Source organism: Muscardinus avellanarius (assembly GCF_963383645.1).
Source record: "Muscardinus avellanarius genome assembly, chromosome: 11".
NCBI lineage: Eukaryota > Metazoa > Chordata > Mammalia > Rodentia > Gliridae > Muscardinus > Muscardinus avellanarius.
In genome coordinates this window covers 73,388,974-73,409,311 of record NC_137797.1, presented here as the reverse complement: position 1 = coordinate 73,409,311, position 20,338 = coordinate 73,388,974, and the positions used below count along the sequence as shown (strand labels likewise).

The following is a 20,338-nucleotide window of genomic DNA, read 5'->3' as shown; positions in this document are numbered from 1 at the left end:
CACTGATGTCACGCGACTCATCCAGGAGGCCCTTTCACAGGTACTTTAGAGCAAATAAACATTTATTGTTCAGATTTTTTTCTATTTTTTCCCTTTTTTATAAAAACATGCGTACATACACAAGGTATGGTGGGTCCTGGAGAAGACACACAGTCATACATGCACACATCCGTACACTCACACATGCGCGCACACACACACACACACAAAGACTTTCCTTCTTGGCCCCCAGAAGGGACCCCAAAAGCCTTAAAGACTTTGCCAGGGCAGTCGGTCTCCCCTTCCCCATGTCTACGCTCCCACCCTCTTCCCCTCAGCCAAGCTAGTCTACGTGGGGCAGGAGTCAGAGCTGGGGCTGGGGAGACCCCAGAAACAGAAGGCTCGTGGAGGGGCCGCTGGGGGCTGTGCTTCTGGGGGGAGAGGAAGGGTTGGCACCATTGGATCAGGAAGCACAGGACTCCGAGGGCACTGCCCGCTCCACCAGGGCACTGAGATGGTTGGCGTGGGGTGGCCTCTGGCAAGAGCCAGATGGCAACTGATGATCTGCAGGTGACTGCTCTCAGAGGCAGCTTCGGTACCCAGTGGTGCAGAAGCTTCCAGAGGCATCTGAGGAAGCAGGTGAGAGGAGGGGCTCCCCCTGTGCTCTGGGATAGGAGACCTGTTGTTTCCCACCCCAGCCTGCAGAACCTAGGAGGGGCCACCCTGGCTGAGGCCAAGTTCACATTTCTGCATGGAGCCTGGGGCTGTGTGCAAAGTCTGGGGTCTAGAGAGCCAAGAATAGTGGTTAAAGGTGGGCCCACCTGAGCCAGTCCTCCTCTGTGCAGTCCTGAGGGATGGAGGCTGCAGCCAGGGGCCCAGACATCAGAGGTGTGGACTCTGCTCTCGAGAGAACCCTGCTGGGGCAAGGAGCTCAGCCTGCCTCCTCTCAGGGTCTTCTCTGGTCCCCATCCCAGACCCAGGGGCCTTCTCAAGTGCCTATTTGGTGACTCTGTTCTCTGGCCCCGACCACCTGCCCGCAGGATCTCTGAAGACCCAGGAAGAGGGCTGGCAGCAGAGGTTGGGCGAGAGCCGCGTCCGGAGGGTGGGCTGATCCATTCAGTTCTGAAGCCTCAGAGATTCATAGGTTCTTCCTCCTCTACCAGCTTTTCTGAGGGCCTGGGGAAGGACAAGGATGGCATGATGGGAGGCCTGCACTGGGGTTCTGGGGTCTTTGAGTTGGGAGGCTCGGGGTAGGGAGCGGCAGAGAGGCCAGGGACCAGGACCAGCAGGCATTACCTGTCTTCAGCCAGGATGCCCACAGAGAGGGATGCCAGTGCGGTCACAGCCTCTACTTCTTCTGTGTCCGCCCCTGGCACTCTGGGCACCCAAGAGTCAGGACAGGAGGCCAGGCGCTGCATGCAGCTCCAGTATTTACCTGGGGCAAGAAGAGGGTTAGAGATGCTGAGAGAAACAAGCACATCTACCCTGTATCTCAGATCAGATATTGAAGATGATGTCTTATGCCCAGAGCCAGGAATAGAGAGTGTTCTCAGCTTGGGTTCTCAGCTTGGGATTGGCTCTCCTTGGGGCCCCACCCTCAACACACCCTCTCCCAGCTCCTCCCTGTCCCCACAGCCCTGAAGGGTGAGAAGAGCATGTTCAATGTGGCTATGAGGGACCCTTGCAGATGTCCAAGCCTTTCTCTCAGACCCTCTGACTGAAAGGCTACCTCCAGCTAGTCCCCATAAATGTGGGGATCCTGAGCACAAGAGAGCCTGCTTGCCCCCAGGTCTCATCTATCCCCAACCCCTGGCCTCCTGGAGCAGAGTCTCTCTCAGCTCCACTCCTAGGAAAGTGTGGAACGAAGAACACGGACCCACGGCACCATGGCTACTCTGCGCAGTCCCATCTGGACCAGGGGACTGCACCTCCTGCCTGGCACTGCGAGAAACTGTGGACATGTGGCAGCCCATGAAACCTGGTCCCTGGGAGGGCCCAGCAAGGGGTCAGCTGGGTCTGCACTATTGTGGATGCTTCCCACCAAGCCCTCGATGTGGGGAACCTATTTTACCCACTTCTCTATCCTTAGCATTGATCACACGTCTTTATATAAAGTGCTCAACAGATGCTGTGTCAAAACTGAAACTTTAAACGTGCTTTTCAGATACAGAGGTTATTTTAAGACAGGCCCAAGCAAGCAGATCTCCTGAGAGTCCTGAGTTCAGGACCGAGGGGAAGGATGGAAAGCAGACTTTTTGGCAAATGTGGCCAGAGTGCTATGGCCAGAGATGGAGGCCAGTCCCTGCCTTGAGGAGGCCGCTGTTGCATCTGAAGGGCTCAGAGGTTACCCACTCATTGGGGGCTGCCCAACATTACTGCTGGGGTAACTCACGGGCATCCTATTCCAGACCAATTCAACCGCCAAGTTCAACAGCGGTGGCCCTGGCATAGCTGGCACTGGCCTGGTCATTGGAAGTAGTGGTTCTCTTGAGATATCCCAAGTTTGGGCCCAAGAGTGTCCTAGCTACACACTCACTGTGCACCCGGATCACAGCTTCCAGAGAGCGGATGGCGTTAAGGTTAGGTTTCTGTTTCCAGCCTTCTTCTGAAAGGGGATCGACCTACAGAAAACAGTCCATCAGTCACTGGTCCCTCAGGGCCCCACAGACCAAGCTCTCTGCCTAGCAAGTGCCCTGGCCTTGACCCTCTGGCACAAACATGTATGTACCGCTGGCTCTGCCCAGGTCAGAAGGTACTGGCCCTAGGCCTGACCTGGAAAGAGGCGTCCACTCTTCTACCCCATTTCCCTGCTCCTCCCACCATCTGCCTGCCCCGGGAGCAGGTCTGTCAGAACCAGTGTACCTGCCCCATAGAACCACAGACGGGGTATGAGGCAGCCCACCTTGTTGCCCAGAAGAGCAGCCACGCAGGCCTCGGAGGCATCACAGATGGCCGTGAGGTCGTGGCCCCCCTCCAAGGCCAGCACCACTGCACCTCCCGCCAAGTTCATCAGCTGTTGCGTCATGTACCCAAAACCTAGATGGTTAGGAGGGGAGAAGGTTGGAGGAGCGATGGGGCAGTCCACTTCTGTTGTTTCTCTGCTTGCTTCCTCCCTCATAAATGACGACTCGAAGGCAATGTGCTCTCATGTGGAATCCCAGGGAAAACACATTCCTAGGCCTCGTTCAAGGCTCAAAAGAGGCCAAAGATCTGCGTAAGGCACCGTGGCTAGTAAGTTATGGGACTGCGACTTGGAGTCTTTTGCACTGGGCCACACCACCTCTTCTCTGTCCCCGTGCCTTGTGGCCCAATGGGCTGTGCAGGTGCCTTCTGCTCAGAGAATGCTGCTCCTCCCATCCTCCCATTGGAGGAGCCGCCAGCCCAGCATGGCGGGCGTGAGTTCAATGCTTCTGTCAGGTGTAGGTATCCAGGGTCCGGCCCAGTCAAGGCCTCCATGGAGGACTGTCCTGGTCTTCTCAAAGGGCCTAGGCCTTGCTAGGATGTGAGCACCCAGAGAATGACAAGGTCCCTGCTGGACTCAGACTTCAGCCCTGGGCTGGCCACTGCCGCCTCCCCCTTTAGAATTGGGCAGTCCCTCCTCATCCTCTACAGGTTGGCTCTCATGCCCTATGCCTCCCACCTGGCTGGGGCCCCCTTACATTTGGCAGAAACATGGTAGCCACCCAGTGGGGCTGGGTGACCCTCGGCAGCATCAAACCCAGCCGATACCAGGACCAGGTCTGGAGAGAACTCTCGGGCGATGGGCATCACGACCAACCTATGAGGTTGCAAAAAGAGGTGCCTAGCGTGTGGTGCAGGGAAGCAGGCAGAGGCCAAGGGCCTTGCCTGTGCCATCCCTCTCCTACCAACTTCACTGTGGGGATGGGGGCACCCTGCTCTCAGAACTCCTAAGCCCACACTCCCAGCAGCGCTTAGTGGGTCCCTCAGATCTCCTTGGCCTTGGCTAGCCACCTGTGGCCCTGTACAGCCTGAGGACTCAGCCAGCCAGGGAACTTAGCAAGAGGCAGAAAGGGCCCAAGGATAAGGCAGGCATGGTAGTGCATGCCTATAATCCTAGTACTTGGGAGGGTAAGACAGGGCTCATAGGTTCAAAGACAGCTCAGCACGTAGTGAGACTCTCAGCAACCTGGCAAGACCCTATTTAAGAAAAGAACTAAGCGTGGTGGCGCACGCTTGTAATCCCAGCACTTGGGAAGGTGAGACAGGAGGATCGCACAGGTTCAAAGCCAGCCTCAGCTACTGAGTGAGGCTCTCAGCAACTTAGTGACACCCTGTTTCCAAATAAAGTATAAAATAGGTCTGGGAGTATAGCCTGGAGGTAGAAAAGCCCCTGGGTTCCACCCCCAGTACCACAAAAAATAAAATAATAAAAAAAATAACTGGGCGTGGTGGTGCGCGCTTGTAATCCCAGCATTTGGGAGGCTGAGACCGGAGGATCGCAATTCTCGGACAGCCTCAGCTCCTTAGTGAGGCCCTCCGTACTTTAGTGAGACCCTGTTTCAAAGTAAAGAATAAAAAACAGGGCAGAGGGTGCAGCTTAGAGGTCAAATGCCCCTGGGTTCCATCCCCAGACCCATAAATAAATAAATAAATAAATAAATAAATAAATAGTAAATAAATGAAAGGGGCCAAGGATGGGACACTAGAGGGTATGGGGGGGGAGAGAGAGAGAGACAGAGAGAGAGAGAGAGAGAGACAGAGAGAGACAGAGAGAGAATGTGTGTGTGTACCTGTGGACAGGCCACAGGGCAAGGGCAGTTTAGACTGAGTTGGCCATATCCCCTTACTTGTCACGGGGAGCTGAAGAAGACAAGCAGACCCTGAGCTCATTCTCTCCTCCTCCCCCTGCAGGCTCCCAGTGGCTGCCTCCCCCTGGCTCTGAGCCACCTCTGGGGTCCACTTTGCTGTTCTTCAAAGCCCTGGGCACAGATGCCAGGATTGCCCTTGCAGGGATCCGGCTAAATTAGTCCTGGAAAGCATCTTCAGAAAAGGGTCTCCAAAGTGGTTGCACTAATTTGCAATCCCACCAACAATGTCTTAGAGTTCCCACTTCTCCACATCCTTGCCAGCATCTGTTGTTGTTTGTGTTTTGAATGATTGCCATTCTAGTTGGAGTTAGGTGAAATCTCAGGGTAGTTTTGATTTGCATCTCTCTGATTGCCAGTGATGTTGAGCATTTTTTGTGCATTTATTGGCCATTTGAATTTCTTCTTTTGTGAAGTGTCTATTTAGTTCGTTTGCCCATTTTGTTATTGGATGCTTTGTTTTCTTAGTGTTGAGTTTCTTGAGTTCTCTGTATATTCTAGATATTAGTCCTCTATCAGTGGTGTAGGTGGCAAAAATCTTCTCCCATATGGAGAATCCTCAGAAGAATGGGAACAAATCTACCATTCGATCTAGCAATACCACTTCTGGGTATCTACCCAAAAGATAGGAAACCAAACTACCAAACTAATACATGTGTATTTATGTTCATAGCTGCACAATTCACCATAGCCAAACTATGGAACCAGCCAAGATGTCCATCAGCAGATGAATGGATTACATAACTGTGGGATATGTACACAATGGAATTTTACTCAGCCATTAAAAAAAAACTCAATTACCCTTTTCAGGGAAATGGATGGAACTGGAGGACATTACGCTAAGTGAGATTAGTTAGTCACAAAAAATAAGAAATCAGATGCTTTCCCTAATATGTGAGAGTTAGGGAGAAATGGGTCATAGGAGGAACTCTAGATGAAAGAGGAAATCCTATATAGGAGCAAACAAGACAACCTAAAGGAGGAGAAAGGAGGGGGGAAGAGGAAAATCTCTAAAACACACAATGTACTTAAACATATCGAAGTCAACCACTAAGCCAAGCAAGGGGAGGAGGGATGGGGAGGGAATGCGGTGGGAATTGGGTAGGGGTTAAATCAGTGATGTGTACATGTATGTACACACAAGTTTTTTACCCCAATATGATGTATGAATACAATGCACCAATAAAAAAATTAAAAAAAAAAAGAAAAGGGTCTCGAGGTCTACTTCCAGGACTCCCATTTCCCAAATGGAGCACAGGTACCCAGAGTGAAGGACATAAGGGTTCCTGGCTTTTTTTTTCTTTTGCAGTACCGGGGATGGAACCAGACATATTCTACCTCTGAGCTACACCCCAGCCCTATTTTTTAGTCTTTATTTCGAAACAGGGTCACACTGAGTTGCCTCACTAAGTAGCTGAGGCTGGCTGCAAATTGCGATCCTCCTGTCTCAGCCTCCCAAATACTGGGATTACAAGCGTTCACCATCATGCTCTGCTCAGAGTAGCTTTTTGAGGTGGCTCTTCTGATATGGTTATCATCTGTTTTTCCTCTTTCCACAGTTTAAGTTTCCCCCTCTGGCTCAATGTCTATCTCCTCCAGGCAGCCTTCTTAGATGAACATGGCAGCTCTGCTTGCTCTGCTCTGCCTGTCCTGCAGCGGTCAGTCTGACACTGGCTCTTGGTAATGTGTGACTTTACAAGGCATCCTTTGACTTTCTCGCCACGTGTGCCATCTTCCCACTGGGACTGGCCTACAATGTCTACTAAATGGGTGAGGACAGGCTGGCATGCCTACGGATCACCTCCAACCTGCTGCTGGGGGCAGGGAAGGGGCAGGACAGGGTGCTCCACAGAGCACTTACCTAAAGGCGGCCAGGTATTCAGGATCCCCCATGGGGGGGTCCAAGCCTCCAGCCCAGGCCACGTTGACATTGAAGCCCTCACCACTGCCGGCTCCCACCTGGGAAATGGCACAAGAGACATGAGGAATCCCAGGAGGCTCATGCTGCAAGAACAGTTTATCCTGCCTCTTTACTTCCAGATGGGGAAACTGAGGAATCAAGAGAGGCTAGGCAATCTGCTCAGGATCACACAGCTCCTTGCGACAGGGCAGGGCGAGTTCAGGAGAGTCTGGAGGTGTTTACCTCATCCACAGCCCCACTGCCTGGGAAGAAGTTGCCGTCATCATGGCGATGCAGGGAGATGTAGAGCACGCTGGGGTCCTGGTAGAAGGTTTGCTGGGTGCCGTTGCCATGGTGAACATCCTGTGTAGGGTGACAGGCTGTGGATCAGGGACAGTCCACAAGAACAGAGATGGAGACCAGGATATGTTGGAAGGGTTTTAAGGATGGTGACCATTCTGAAGGTCGGGACCCTAGCCTGAGGGTCAGAAAATTAGAGTTCCTAGAGCCACATGATTGAGTAGCCCCAGTTAATCTGGTGAACCTGGTGTCTTCATATGGAAAGACACACACTCACTCTCTAGTGTGTGTATGAGTCATAGATAAATTGTATCTATCATATCTATCATCTATCTATCTATCTATCTATCTATCTATCTATGGCAGCCAGTCTACAAGATAGTGTTTGGGAGTGGACTATTAGCAGATAGAGGGCAGGGTCCAGGATTACACTCATTGCTACTGTGATCAGTTCAGTCCCTGAGGGGCAGGTGTGTGAAACCAGCCCCACCCTCCAAGGAAGAGCTGGGCCCTGCCCTTGACTCACAGGACCATGCACAGGTTCAAGTGTGCAAACTTTCTCCACTGTTCTCAACTTCTGCATAGAAATGTCCCTTTCACTGCTGTCATTAATGTGTGCACTCTGGGGCAACCGGCCTGGGTTCAAGCCCAGGCTCACACCTCCTGAGGTGAGTGGTGTGCAAGATACTTAATCTGTGTGCACATCCCTTGCATGTGAAATGCACTGTAGTCAGGATCAGATGTAGTCACACAGTGTCTGAGTGTGACTAGTGATATACTGATATTATCTGCTATTATCATTATTTTCACTACATGTAGGGGAAATACAGAAATTATGAGATCTACCAAAAGAAGCCAACAGAGGCCAAAACACATCACTCAAATGAGACCTCCTACCCGCTGTGGGAGTCTTTTACGGCCAAAGGCCTTCCCATACACCATCTCCTCTAGGCCCCCTAACAGCTCTGTGATGCGGGTGCTCTCTTCACTCAAACTTTGCACAAGGCTCAGGGAGGCTAATGCAGAACCAAGACACAGCCTCACCTCTAATGTCAGGCCAGGGGATCTGAAGGGACAGGGGAGCAGGACCTACCCAGTCCACAATGAGGATTTTGCTGGCCTTGCCCTGTTGTTGCAGCTGCCGGCAGGCAATGGCCACTGAGTTGAAGAAGCAGAAGCCCCTGGGAGGAGAGACGATCCTGCCAGTCCATTCACTCTCCACGCCCACCTCTCTAGTGCCCTCTCCCCCACATCCCCAGGTGTGGCCCAGGCCACACAAGGGCTCTGGGGCCTGCTCCCACCCACCCCTGACCTCCCCAGGCCTTACATGGCTGTAGAATGATCTGCATGGTGTCCTGGGGGCCGCACCACAGCAAAACCATTCTGGAAAGGGAGAAAGCACCCGTCAACTGAACAGCCAGCCCCTGACCCCCATCTGTGAACCTGCCCCACCACCCCCAGCCTCCTTCTCTGAGAAAAGATCACAGGCAACAGCTGCCAGCATGCCTGACCAGGTCCAGGCTGGAGCTGAAGTGGCCCAGGCCTTGGCCCCATGTTGGTGTCTGTTGTTTTTATGCTGAATTTGAACACAGAACTCCCCCCTGGTGTACTCTGACTGCAATCATTTAGCAATGGCAAGCACTACTGGCTGTTAAGTAAAAAAAATACATTCCTGACCCTGTGCTAAGCACTGTATAGACACTGGATTTCATCCTCACAACATCTCCACAGAATAAATATTATTATCTCCAATTTGCCGATGAGGAAGAATCAAGAGATAAGATGAGTTAAGCAACTTGTCCCAAGATGTCTGCTGGTTAAAGGTGGAGCCAGAATCTTTTTTGGGGAGGGGATATTGGGGATTGAACACAGGTGTTCTATTTACAAGCTAAACCCCCAGCTTTCCTTATTTATTTATTTATTTATTTATTTACATTTTGAAATGGTCTCATTAGGTTGCGAGAGTCTTGCTACATTGCTAAAGCTGGTCTTGAATTTGCGATCCTCCTGTTTCAGCCTCCCAAGTACTGGGATTACAGGTGTGCACCCACACTCAGCTTGGAGCCAGGATTCTACTCCCTGGGCTGTGCTAACCATTGCAAAGCTCTGCCAAGGAGCTCTCACACTGGGGCCACTGTGAGTGCCTTGGGCTCTGAGCTCTTAGACAACTGGGGTGTGCATTTTAGAAGAGGTCTACAAAAGGGTTCCAGCCCAGAGCAATGAGCATGGCACCGACCTGCTCCATAGTCCCTCAATCCCAGAAAGAAACAATGGCCAATGCATGAGGTCCAGAGATGGCCTGTGACTTACCTACGGCCATGCAGCAGCTCTTAAATAATCCTGGATGATCAGGACCCTGTGTCTCTAAGAGACCAAGGGTACATACAGGGGCACAGTGGTTTGATTCCCCAAGTAACACAAGCCTGGGGTTCAAATTTCATCTTGGTTTTCAGAGTCCCCAGTTTCACTTCCCAGACTCGTTGGCAGTATCCAAGAGGAATGAGAGGCCTGGGGCTCTGAGTTGGGGTCCCACAGCCCCATCCTGTGCCTCCTCCATGGTGGACCCATCTTCAACGCACACCTCCTACCTTGAGCTCCCGGGAAGCCACTTTGAAGGCAAGGTCAGTGACGCTGCCGGAGGCCCAGAGAGCCGCATTGGAGGAATGCAGCTCATTCCAGATGGTGTCAGTATCCACCTGCAGGGGCCAGAGTCAGGCCCGCATCATCCCAGGCTTCCTGCAGGGGCCAGCACCCAGCAGGGTGGTGCCCACCCCGCGGCCAGAACCCCAGGGGCAGGGAGCTGGGCAGACAGTGCTGCCTCCCCAGTGCCCCACCGCCCAAAGGCAAGGCCTCCTGTGTCCCAAGTCCCAGCAGGACTTCTCCTTCCCAGCTTAGGCCCCATAGGTCCCAGCACCAGCCCATTTGTGGCCAGTACTGTGCTGGCAGCAGAACGCCTGTCTCCCCCGCCAGGGGAAGGGGCGTGGCGTTACCTGGGCGGGATTGGGGTTTGGGCCAGGAGGGGGTTTTAAGCCCCAGCTGGCTCTGCTCAGGCCCCGCGGGACGTCGGAGCTGGAGGGGCCGTCACACCACTGTCTTCCACTCAGGGCCCTTAGCCCAGGCTGGGAGCCCCAAACCCAGTCCCTGGGCCTCAAGGCTAGGGAGGGGCCGGGGGCATGATGGGGAGATGGGGAGGGCGAGGCGGACCAAGAGAGGCGAGGAAGGCAGAGAGAGTCGCAAGAGGCTGGAGAGAGAGAGGAAGAAAAGGACAGAGGGAGAGGAGGGAGGAGAAAACAGAAGCAACAACAGTTGGAAAAACCAGAAAAGTGGCAGGAAATGGGGAGTTGTGAACAGGGCGCTGACGGGCTCCCAAACAGCCCCCACTAAGGCTCCCATTTTCCCTTCTGCACTTGGCCGCCCATCTCCACACACCATGATTCCCCTGCTGTGGGGCCCTCTTTAGCGAGAGCTGGGCCAGAGGAGCCAGGCAGCCACAGCAGGTGAGGCCGAAGGAGGCTGTCTGGGAGGGCAGCAGCGGCCTCACCTCCGTGGCCCCGCGCCACGTCCCGAGGTCTGGGGACCAGGCTGAGACCACTGTGACCGCCTGACAGGCCCACTCCAGGGCCAGCAGAGCAGCCAGGGACCAGCGTGGAATGGCCAACACCCAACCACTGGGGTCTTAACGAAGGGAGACAGCCCCAGCCCGTCTCGGTCTTGCTGTTTGAGCCTCACTTAACATTGTCCACACACCTTCTGGTGTGAGTCACTGGGCTCCATGTTTGGGATATGACAGGCCCAGGACACACCGTCCACAAGGAACTTCCAGCCAGCACAGGGGCATCATGGGAACACCCCTGGCCTGCCGGGTCTGGCAGAACCACAGGAACAGGCAGGTAGGGGCTAGGCCTGTGAAAACCCAAGGGAGGAGAGCCGAGAACCCTTGGTAATGCCCGCTGGAGACCCCTGGGCACACTTACCCCAACCCCACCACAGGGCAGCATCACAAACATCCGCTGTGCCCGGAGCCCTGTGGGGAGAGGCCCAGCCCTTGTGAGCAGGTGCTCTCGGCCTCCGGCCTGGCCGGGAGCAGGGAAGCCCTGAGAGGAGAGCCAGACAAGCAGCAGGAGAGGAGAGGGGTAGGGGCAGCAAGCTCCAGTGGGGGTGTCCAGGAGGCTGGCAGGGCCGGCTAAATGGGAGTGTAGGGAGACCCGGGGCCAGGCACCGTCCGTCCCATACCTGCTAGCTTCCTGTTGTCCAGTTTGAGGCGGCTGAGCGGGTTGGTGCCATAGAGCAGCACGTGTTGCTCAGAGTGGACCGACTGCAGCTCCTCCTGAGATGCCTTCCGGCCACGGAGACACTGGGGAAGGCCCAAGGGCTCCTCAGGCCTGGCTCAGGCCTCCCTTCTGCCAGCCCCACCTGCCCTCTCATCTCTCGCTGGCCCCAGGGCCTCTCCTCCCCCCTTCCCATGACCCCAGCCCCCTCCTCACCTCACACTGGCTCCGGAGGCCCCGCTCCTGCAGCCGGGACCAGATGCTCTGGATGCGGCCAGCGTGCTCGGGGTGCCTGCTGTTGTCTCCACAGGAGCACTGGTGCTTGAGCATTACAGAGTCGTAGACCAGCCCTGCCAAGAGTGGAGGTCAGGCAGGGACCCCGGGAGTCCCCACCATGGCCACAGACGGACCCACCAGAGCAGGCGTGCATATACCCCTCACCCCACACTTGCCCGCGTTCCCTGTCCCAGCCCCTGCACAGCTTCATGCACGTGCCCACACGCTTGCCTCAGTAGCTCAGCAGCCGGAAGTCAGACCAACACAGCACCTCCAACCTGGGTGCTGTGCGGCCAGGCTTTCTAGACACACTAATGCTCACATGACCCTGCATCGCTCCCACGCCCTCTGTGCTCAGAGCCTAAACAGCAAAGCCTAGCAGTAATTTCCTCTGGGAGGGGGAGCAAGAACCCAGAGGCTACCAAGGGGAGGAAGAGGAGAAAGAATTCCTAGGGAATCTAAAAACCGGGAGCTGGGAACTCGCGTTTACACTGGGCCATGTGATAAGCTAAATGCAATTCTGGAGAGTGGACAGTCAGCTCTCCCAGCTGTGAATCGAAAATATTCAGTAAAAAAAAATAATAAATTTCATTGGTACTATGGGCAGTTTTTTCCTTTGCCAGTGTCCCCTATGCAATACACTGTAACAATCATTTACACAGCTCTGCATTTTATTAGATATTGTACATAATCTAGAGATGATTTAAAGTACATAGGAGGAGGCTGGGTGTATAGCTCAATGGTAGAGCACTGGCCCAGCATTCATACAGCTTTGGGTTCTATCTCCAGCACTGTAAAAAAAAAAAAAAAAAAAGTAATGGGAGGATGTATATAGGTTATATGCAAATCCCATGTCATTTTATATAGAGGACTTGAGCATCTGTGGGGTTTCGATTCCTTGTGGGGTGGAGTGGTGTCCTGGAACCAACCCTCTGCTGGTACCAAAGGACTATTTCAGTCTGCCACAGGGGACACCTGTAGAGGCTGGCCCTGAACACTGCAGTCTGCATGTATGGGACACGAAGACCCTTCAAAATGCTCACACCATTGACCCAGGTATGCCACTTCTTAAGAGTGACCCCTTGCCCAACATACTGGTGCACGCATGAAATCCCAGGACTTTGGGGGTGGGGGTGCTGAAACAAGAGGATCGCAGGTTCACAGCTAGCCTCAGCCTCAGCAACTTAGTGAGACCATTTAAAAAATAAAACAGGTAGCCGGGCGTGGTGGCACACGCTTGTAATCCCCGCGCTTGGGAGGCAGAGACAGGAGGATCGCGCAGGTTTGAAGCCAGCCGCGTGCGCGCTGGCTTAGGAGACCCTGTTTCCAAATAAAAATGTAAAAATAGGTCTGGGAGTGTAGTCTGGAGATAGAAGGGCTTCCAGGAACCCCAGTACCACCAAAATAAATAAATAAATAAATAAATAAATAAATAAATAAATAAAACAGGGCTGGGGGCAGGGGTAGCTCAGAGGTAGATTGCCCCTTGGTTCACTCCCCAGTACCATACACACACACACACACACACACACACACACACACACACACACACACGTAAATCTCAGTAAATAAATCCCAGGCTTTAGAAACAAGTACTTGTGCTTAAGGAAATTAAAATGAGAAAAAATGAGTAACAGTCTAAACATTCAACCAATAAAAAAGTAACATACCATGATGAAATACAAGAATCTCAGTTTTAAAGATTAATTGTATCAAGAAATGTTTATAGTTTGCTAGCTAAATAAAATAAGGTTCAAAGCCAGACATGGTGCTGCACCTTGTAATCCCAGCACTTAGGAGGCTGAGACAGGTGGATCATAGGTTCAAAGCCAGCCTCAGCAACTTAGTGAGGCTCTCAGCAACCTGGTGAAGACCCTGTTTCCAAATAAGAAATAAAATCAGGCTGGGAGTGTAGCTTGCAGGTAGAATGCCTCTGGATTGGGTTCCATCTCCAATGCCAAGCAAGCAAGCAAGCGAAGAAAAGAAAAGAAGAGAAGAGAAGAGTACAAAACCCAGTCGGTGTGTTTATGGCATCTGCACAGGTGAATATGACTAGCATACAGCCTGCACTGAAATACAGCAGAACTTAAGGTGACCTCTGGGTGGTAGGATACTGATTAGTGACTTTTACTTTATTCTTATGATTTTCTATATTTTTCAGAACTTCTGAAGTGCTTTTGAGCCCTTTTTAGAAGCAAAACAACTATAATAAGTACCATTTTTAAGGGCTAGACACGGTAGCAAGAGACTTGAATTCTTATCCTGGCCTGACTGCCAGCTCGTCATTTGATCACAGGCTTGTCACCTTAGGTTAGCTGAGCCTGGGTGTCCTCATCTATAAAACAATAACTGCCTGGCCACCTGCTTTATGGGGACTAGGAAAGTACTCCACAGCTTCTAAAAACGTCCCGAGTGCCGCCATGAACAGGTCATGACCTCAGCCCCGACGTCCTTCCTCCTGCCTCCACTCTCACCCAGTCTTACCTGTGGTGAAGGGAAGGGTCCTGGCAGGGGCCTCAGAGCTGGAGAGTCTGGCCTGACCAGTGGGCTCCGGGGTGGGCAGGGAGGCAGGTGCAGCTGGAGAAGACTGAGCCCTGCCCAGGGGCCGGTGTCCACTCGGGGCCAGAGGAAGCAGCACGGAGTCCACAGTGCTTCCTCGAGGAAGCCGCCCGGCCAGGCGCTGCTGCTGCTCCCAGAGCAGCACCTGAGGGAAACAAGGGCCTCAGTCCCCAGCTCCATCTGCTCTTGCCCAAGGTCTTGGGAAGCTCCAGGCAGGCTCCTTTTTCTGAAGAGAATCCAGGATGACCCTAGCCCTGCTACTTACCTGGGCTGTGTCCTTTGACTCTTGGAGACCCCTGGCCTCAGATGCCCCCTTGAAGACCTGTACCCCAGGCTGACTACCCAGTTCCACTAGAGCTCCCTGGCCCTTGGGTCTCCTCTTACCAGGTTTTCCTCTTCTCTAAGAACTGTGTCCCCTGATAAATTCATATGCTGAAGTCCTAATCCCTAGTACCTCAGGAAATGACTTTATTTGGAGACAAGATCTTTGCAGAGATAATTAAGTTATAATGAGGTGAACAGGGTGGGCCCTAATCTGATAAGACTGCTGTCCTTATTTAAAAAAAAAAAAAAAAAAGGAGCATTGAGCATAGGCAGGGAAGACGGTGAGAAGACTCAGGGAGAGACAACTGTCTATAAGCCAAGGAGAGAGGCCTAGCACAGATCTGCCCTCCCAGCCCTCAGGCCCAGCCCTTTAGACACCTCCATCCCAGGATTCCACCCTCAGAACTGCCAGATGGTCCATGTCAGGTGTTCGGGGCACCCAGTCTACAGTGCTTAGTACAGCCATCTCTGCAAAGGAGCACACCATGACTCCTCCACATGGCGTGAACACTCTGGCTGAAGTGCTGGGGACTGGCTCTACCCCAACATTCACCCCAGTCTCCTTTCTGGTGACTGAAGTACGAGGACCTGTGAAGAGCCTGCCTCAGTGCTGGGAAAGTGAGGGCTTCGGCTGCTGGTATGCATGTATGCATGTGTTTGCATGTGTGTGCATGTGAGCATGCATGCTTGTGTGTGTACATGTGAGCATGCGTGCTTGTGTGTGCATGGCATGTGAGTATGGTATGTATGTATGCAAATGTGTGTACGTGTGTGTATGGTGTGTGCATGTGCACCTTGGTGTGCATGCAGAACCCTGGGTCCTGGAGCTGTCCCCTGCATTGCCAGCATGTCTTCCTCCCTTCCCCATCTCTAAGCAGGCCCCAGCCTCCTAGGACAATCTCTGAAGGGCCAGTGAGTACAGCCATACCTGCTGGTGCTGCTGGAGAGGTACAGGGCCTCTGGCATCAGGCTGTCTGTGGCTCGACTCCCTGTGCTCCAAGTCGTCATCCACTGCCTGCCCCACAGCCCTGCCATCAGTCTCTAGGTCTTCAGCGGAGGGTATCTGCCGCAGTCGGCGCTTCTCACTCTGATTGGCCTGCCACTGTGGAGGGGAGGTGGCTGGCTGAGAAGCAGGTGGTGGAGGGCGGGCAGGGTGGCCACCCATCTTGCCAGGGGTCCACAGCAGCCCTTTCCTCTCTCTTGCTCTCCAGGTGTATGCACTTCATAAGTACCCCTTCTTTAGTCCCCGGGAGCCTACGTACACACCCTCAGCCCCCCTACCCACTTCCTCTCACCTTCATCAGCTGGACATGAGGTTTGAGCTCCAGGCGGGGCTGCAGGGGGCCCAGCAGTGGGGTGGCGCTGGGGGGCTGGGGCTCCGAGCGGGTCCAGCTCAGTGGCCAGTGGAGGCCTGACCCAGAGAGCTGCTCGGTGGTCAGTAAGGACTGGGCAAAGTGGAAAGGCAAGGGCCCAAGCCCAGGCACTGGAAAGAATGGGTGGACCATAAGGAGGGAATCACAGGAGCTGTGGGAGGAGGCAAGGAAGGTGCACGGGGCTGGGCTGGAAGCACAGGTCCCTCCCTGAGCTTGGCAGGGTGCAGGAACCCAGCCCCTTTCCTGGAGAAGCTACAGGACTCACCAGTCAGCATGGGGGTGTGAGAGACCGCAGGATCCAGGAGGAGAACAGGCTGCAGGCGAGAGGGCAAGGTGCCCCCAGCCTCGGGCTCCAGACCGTGGGGCAGGAAGAGGGGAGCATGGGGACTCCCCAGGACTGAACCTCGAGGGCCCAGGGTTGGGTGGGTCCTGCGGTCACCATCAGCCTGGGGGAGAGGCAAGAAGAAGTCACAAGAAAGAAGATTCCAGCAGAGGACTGTGAAGGTAATGGGACAGGGCAATAGGACAGGGTCATAAACGAGGCTGGAGGAGCTAGGAGCGAGGGAGAAGCGCCCTGGCCACTCACCCTGGCAGGGGCAGGCAGCCCCAGCGTGATTGTGGGCAGCAAGGACACTGTCGGCAAGGCAAACGGGGCCAGAGGAGTCTCCTGCAGCCGCAGCCGCTGGCCCGAGAGCGCCTGCCATGGGAGCAGGGCCACGGGTCACCGGTCCCAGACCTCTACCCCTGGCATGCTTTCCCCAGAACACCCAGGAGGCCCTGCTGGGGGCTGCCCAGACCCTGTGGCCCCAGGTGGGGTTGGGCCACTTGTTGGAGAAAGGCTGAGCCTTAGAACTGCTCCGGAGAGCCCAGTCCCACAAGGCCTTACCTCGGACCCCAGGACGGGGTTTGGGCCGTGCTCGCTGTCATTGGGGGAGCTGCACCCTGACGCAGGTGTGCTGCTGCTACTGGGGGAGGAGTCTGAGGGGTGAGGAGAAAGGGAGGCACAGTCAGGGGCCAGGGGTGGATGGGAGGGTACAGCCAGGCGGCCTGTGCAGGACTCCCAGGCACAGACCCCTTCTTCATAGGCAGCCTCTGCTTTCTCCCCTGGAGAGCAGGAAGACAGCAGCCTATAGCATCTTGGGCAATCTTTTTAAAGGTGCCCCCTTTTCTGGGCAAATGTCAGCTTAGGAACCACGCAGGAGCCAAGTTCCAGCCCTAACTCACCCCGGAGCACATGTAAGGGAAGCATCCTGTACGTGCAACAGTAGGCCAAGGAGGAGACCCCAGCCTGGGGGAGCCTGACCCAAAGAAACAGACCAGTCAGGGCTTAGGCAGACAATCCCACGGCCCCGCTGGCCCTCACCTCCGAAAGTCTCTGTGGGCCGCCGCTGCAGACTGGGTGGCGCACTCTCCTTCTTGAGCAGAGGGTTTTTCCTCCGCTCCAGGGACTTCTTGGGCTTGTAGCGCAGCTTCAGGTTGGGCTCAGAGACTGTGGGGAGCACTAGCATTACTCAGGCCCATGTCAGCCACCCTTCTGTCCTCTGCCCTTTAATCCCTCCTTCCCAGGCATCTTGGTGAGTTAAGGTACAGAGAAGGCAGAGCCAGATAAAACCGTGGCATCCTGACCATCCCTTGCCCAGCCCAGGAGGCCCAGCCTCCTCCTCCCTGCACTCCTGTCCCAAATCTCCTGGGGGTTTCTGCCTGTCTGTCCAGCTCACCTGTCTTACGCAGGGGGAAGTGTTCTGGGGGGTCAGTGGGCAGGCTGGGAACAGGAGGGAGAAAGCTGCTGAGCATGGAGCAGGCAGCTCCTTCCTTGTCCAAGGGCTCAAGAGTTCTGTGGAATGAATGAGCGCCAGGATGCCTTAGGGGGCAGGAAGCCCCGAGTTCCCCAGAGACCTCACTCTGAAGAGGTGCCAGGACCAGCAACAACGGGAGCCATCTCCAGGTGGCAGCAGAGGGCCACCTAGGCTACCCAGCAGCCAGGATTCGGATGTCTGATCTAGTCAAAGAAACAGAATCTGGGTGCCCAGGTGAGGGTCCACTGGGTACTCATCGTCTCCTACAGCAGGCACCTATTCTAGGAACAAGGATATTCTGTACTTAAAGGAAGATATAAAGAGAGTGAGAATCTGTGTGTGCAAGAAGAAATCCAGGGGACTCTGTGTGTGTGTGTGTGTGTGTGTGTGTGTGTGTGTGTGTGTGTAGAAAGAGTCGCAGGTGAAGTGAGAAAAAAACAGGGAGGAGGAAAGCATTGGGTGAAAGGAGTTTGAAGGGGCTCTATGTTTACAGACAGGGAAATAGACCAGGCCTAGGTCCAGGGGAGGAAAGGGGGCAGGTATGTGTGTGCTTGCAGGTTAATAGAGGGAGGCGGAGGTGCAGAAGGGCCCGAGGCACAGGTGGAGACAGGAGCTACCTGTAGGGAATGCTGGAGCTATTGGGATGGACTGTTCTCTCCAGGGCTGCCTGCTGTTTCTTCAGGATCATCTCTGCCAGCCTCTGCTTGACCACGCTGCTGGCTACGGTGCCTGCAGGGGTGGACAAGCCAAAGTGGGCTGGGAGTGGGTAGACAGGTGGCCTCCTGGCATGTTCTCTGCCCATTGCTCTGTCTATACCTCCAGTATGCAATGTCCCAGGACTCCTCAGGCAAGAACCAAAGTCAAGGCCCTGCTCTTCCCATGAAGCCTCCCGTACCCCCACACCAACCTCTGTTCACAGGCAGAGCCAGGCAAGCAGTGACCCTCCCACCACAGCCCTCCCAGGCCCAAGGCGGGCTGTGGTCGCCCAGGTGAGGGCGAGCAGAGGCCACCCGTACTTCGCTTGCTTTTGTCCTTATCGAGAAGTTGCCGCAGCTCTTGCTCCTGCTGCCCCCCCTGCAACTCGGGCATCGGCGGGTCCATTGAGAGCTGTGGGCAGGGTCAGCAGCTCAGAAAGGGGCAGGGGTAGGGAGGTGAAGCTGGGCTGGAGGAGGGTTCCAGGAGGGCCTCTGGGCGTTGTGGGGAGCCCCGTCTTTACCCTCATGGGCTCCACCGAGCGTTGCTGCTGCAGGCCTGCTAGGAAGAGGTGGTGGTGAAGGCGCTGGGGGTGCTGCAGGGCCAGCAGTGTAGGCTCTGGAGGGGGCTCCACCGTGGGCCGCTGGCCCACCCGCAGGTCCATGGGCTGGGGCTGAGGGCCTGGTGTGTCTGCACGGGGCGGGGGGCAGCCTGGGGACACAGGGAGGGTGGGGTCAGGTGGAAAGCTGGTCTGTGGGAGGACCAACCAGCCTCCTCAGGGTGACTCAACAACAGCAAAACACCTCATTTAATCCTTGCTCTGGTCCTGCAAGTAAGAACTATGAATGGCTGTAAGAAAGGAGGCCCTATAAAACTGCATGGATACTTTCTCACTGGGGTCTGAAATGAGCCATCTAATTCACTGCAAGCACAGTGTTTTCTCATTAGAGACGCTTCTCTCCAGGCCTGGCAGAGGGCTTGGGGGTATTAACTGGCATCACCATGGTGGTACATGTCAGGTCCCATACTTTCCTTTCCTCTCTGATGAGGGGATTTTTCCAGCTGCCTTATGATGGGCTGGGCTCATAGGCGGTGTGATCAGGCAGGCAAATAAGCCCACTTTATTCAGCCTCCAGCCCCAAAGGACTCACAGGCCTGCTCAGTCACCACCTCTCCTGCCCTGCCCTAGGTCTTGAGATGCAGAAGTAATGTCTGGAGCCACAGCCATACCTGGCTGACCACCCCAGGCCTGCAAAGCACTGCTCCCAGGGCAGCTTCCTCAGCTCCCCAGGCCCACATGCTTACAGAGCCTGCCCCCGGGGCCCTTCGGAGCCAGTTCTGGGCCTGGCCTGGTAAGGATGGCAGGCTCAGCTGCCTCTTCTCCAGTGTCCTCTGCACCCACGCCAGGAGCACCCTGCCAAGGCCGTGGGTGCAGGGGCTATTTATAGCCAGCCACCAGACCAGGGTCTATGCCAACATAGCCAGCTGGACCAGGCTGCACTGGGCAGCCAGAGATGCGGGGATGTGAGGCTGCTGCAGGGAAGTATCCTGGAGAAGGAGAAGCAGGAGGAGGTGGAGCAGGCCAATCCTGCTATAAGGTATTAAGGGGGGAGAACCCCAGAGAGGCTTCCTTCAGGCACTCCTCAGTGGAGCAGCCACGGCTGTCCTCTGGGCCTGGGGCTGAGGGGCCCTGGGAAGGCACCCTGGCAAAGCACAGTTGGGGAGTCAGGAAATGTTCCCTCCAGGCCCAACCTTACCGCCACTAATCAGTCTCAACATCTGTAGTTCATGAGCACAGGAGTCTTCAAATCCCACTCACCTCCCCACTCCCACCCACCACGAGAGGTCTTTATTTATTTATTTATTTATTATTTATATTTTTTGCAGTACTGGGGATAGAACCCAGGAGCATTCTACCTCTGAGCTACACGCCCAGCCCAATTTTTTATTCTTATATTTTTTAAACAGGGTCTTACTAAGTTGCAGATGGCCTAAGTCACTGAGACTGTCCACGAACCACAATCCTCTGGTCTCAACCTCACGA

General features: G+C 54.6%; 1 protein-coding gene across 9 annotated transcripts in view; it reads right to left on the bottom strand.

Annotated features, from left to right (window-relative positions):
* Positions 1–1,109: 1,109 nt before the first annotated feature.
* The window catches only part of HDAC7 (histone deacetylase 7), a gene marked incomplete at both ends in the record, with an annotated part of 37,456 nt that continues 18,227 nt past the window's right edge, over positions 1,110–20,338 (bottom strand). The window contains 24 exons of one of the 9 annotated variants that reach the window (XM_080706482.1): positions 1,110–1,155; positions 1,276–1,414; positions 2,516–2,600; positions 2,882–3,015; positions 3,639–3,757; positions 6,667–6,764; positions 6,949–7,068; positions 8,099–8,186; positions 8,333–8,388; positions 9,594–9,701; positions 10,980–11,029; positions 11,239–11,359; positions 11,490–11,623; positions 14,034–14,253; positions 15,361–15,534; positions 15,728–15,915; positions 16,071–16,251; positions 16,392–16,502; positions 16,692–16,783; positions 17,169–17,294; positions 17,524–17,639; positions 18,219–18,330; positions 18,618–18,708; positions 18,818–19,005. In XM_080706482.1, the coding sequence (XP_080562608.1) occupies positions 1,110–1,155; positions 1,276–1,414; positions 2,516–2,600; positions 2,882–3,015; positions 3,639–3,757; positions 6,667–6,764; positions 6,949–7,068; positions 8,099–8,186; positions 8,333–8,388; positions 9,594–9,701; positions 10,980–11,029; positions 11,239–11,359; positions 11,490–11,623; positions 14,034–14,253; positions 15,361–15,534; positions 15,728–15,915; positions 16,071–16,251; positions 16,392–16,502; positions 16,692–16,783; positions 17,169–17,294; positions 17,524–17,639; positions 18,219–18,330; positions 18,618–18,708; positions 18,818–19,005 (2,897 nt within the window). Of the gene's footprint in view, positions 1,156–1,275; positions 1,415–2,515; positions 2,601–2,881; positions 3,016–3,638; positions 3,758–6,666; positions 6,765–6,948; positions 7,069–8,098; positions 8,187–8,332; positions 8,389–9,593; positions 9,702–10,979; positions 11,030–11,238; positions 11,360–11,489; positions 11,624–14,033; positions 14,254–15,360; positions 15,556–15,727; positions 15,916–16,070; positions 16,252–16,391; positions 16,503–16,691; positions 16,784–17,168; positions 17,295–17,523; positions 17,706–18,218; positions 18,331–18,617; positions 18,709–18,817; positions 19,006–20,338 lie in introns of those variants that run through there. The other 8 variants (XM_080706486.1, XM_080706487.1, XM_080706489.1 and 5 more) reach the window with 8 other exon arrangements.